Raw genomic sequence first — 1,088 nt, 5'->3', positions numbered from 1 at the left:
CAGGGCGTAGATGTGGGGAGGGTTTTCGTACTGGGCCTGGGTGAGAGGGACACACACACACGTAGATGGAGGCCCTGAGCATCTCAGCACATCCCATGGGTAGCTAGAGGTCATCTAGTCCAGCTGGACCCAAACTGGAATCTTTGCTGTTCGGAGCCCATCGTTCCCAGGGGCAAAGATTCCTCCACATGGGTTCAAATCAGGGCTTTCCCCTCCACAAACACACCCACAACCACACACTCACCGCCCCCTGGTACATGTCGATCTCCCGGTCCGTGAAGTAAGGCAGCTGCTTGAAGGGGTTGACCGAAATCAGGACTGGCCCGATGTACGTCTTTTTGTTTCCAAGTTAAGGGGCGGCACAAAAAGGGGACTCGGAGGCTGAACGCCTGCCTCGTCCCGTCCCCACGGCTCCCTCCCCCTGAGGCTTCCTGCCAGAGGTAGACTCCTCTTAGACATGGAGGCTCTGCCACTCCATTCCCAATGGGTGCCCGCCAGCACCTTCCCTGGTGCTAGTTCTGCCCGCGGAGACTCTCCTTCTCCGGGGGAGCCTCCCAGCAGCCCCCAAGTTCAGAGAGGGATACAAAAATGTAGTCATCCATGAACCTCTTGCGGAGGTTCTCCACGATGGCGTCTTCGTGGATCTTGGGCAGGAGAACCATGTCGTCCACCCCGCTCTGCTTGACGTTCTGCATCTGCCAGTGGAATCGCTCTTTGCTGCCCTGGAAGGCAAGGAGGAGGAGGAGGAAGAGGAAGTTGGGGTGCCTTCCTCCCTTCCCCCCCCCGTTTTAAATGGAACCCCCTCGAGAACCGAGGAAAGAAATGGGCCCCCCTTCAAAGCAAAATCCTTTTAAGTTGTGGCACTGAAATGCCCAACGTGCACAGCTCTGCAAGCCACATGGGTCTTCAGAACTTGGGGGGGCTGCCAGAGTCCGTGCCTACGGCTAATTTTTTGGGGTAGCCCCAGATGGGATGGCCAGTAGCCACCAGGCCATCGAAGGCCCTTGAAACTTTCAAGCATCACTTCAAAAACTTTGGCCGCTTTTGAAACTAAATTACAGCCCCAGCCACCAACCCCCCCCCCCCCC

General features: G+C 57.2%; 1 protein-coding gene across 1 annotated transcript; it reads right to left on the bottom strand.

The window, feature by feature from the left end:
* Positions 1 to 6: 6 nt before the first annotated feature.
* On the bottom strand, positions 7 to 722 carry LOC107301437 (unconventional myosin-If-like; the record flags this gene model as incomplete). The annotated part of the gene is made up of 3 exons (XM_015830661.1): positions 7 to 36; positions 245 to 334; positions 585 to 722. Coding segments are annotated over 3 exons (258 nt in total), but the record flags the coding sequence as incomplete, so codon positions are not given.
* Between the last annotated feature and the right edge of the window lie 366 nt (positions 723 to 1,088).

The sequence above is a fragment of the Protobothrops mucrosquamatus genome, unplaced genomic scaffold (assembly GCF_001527695.2).
Source record: "Protobothrops mucrosquamatus isolate PMUCROS unplaced genomic scaffold, P.Mucros_1.0 scaffold12709, whole genome shotgun sequence".
Classification (NCBI taxonomy): domain Eukaryota; kingdom Metazoa; phylum Chordata; class Lepidosauria; order Squamata; family Viperidae; genus Protobothrops; species Protobothrops mucrosquamatus.
The sequence above is the reverse complement of the archived record's forward strand: the minus strand, read 5'-3'. Positions and strand labels throughout refer to the sequence as shown.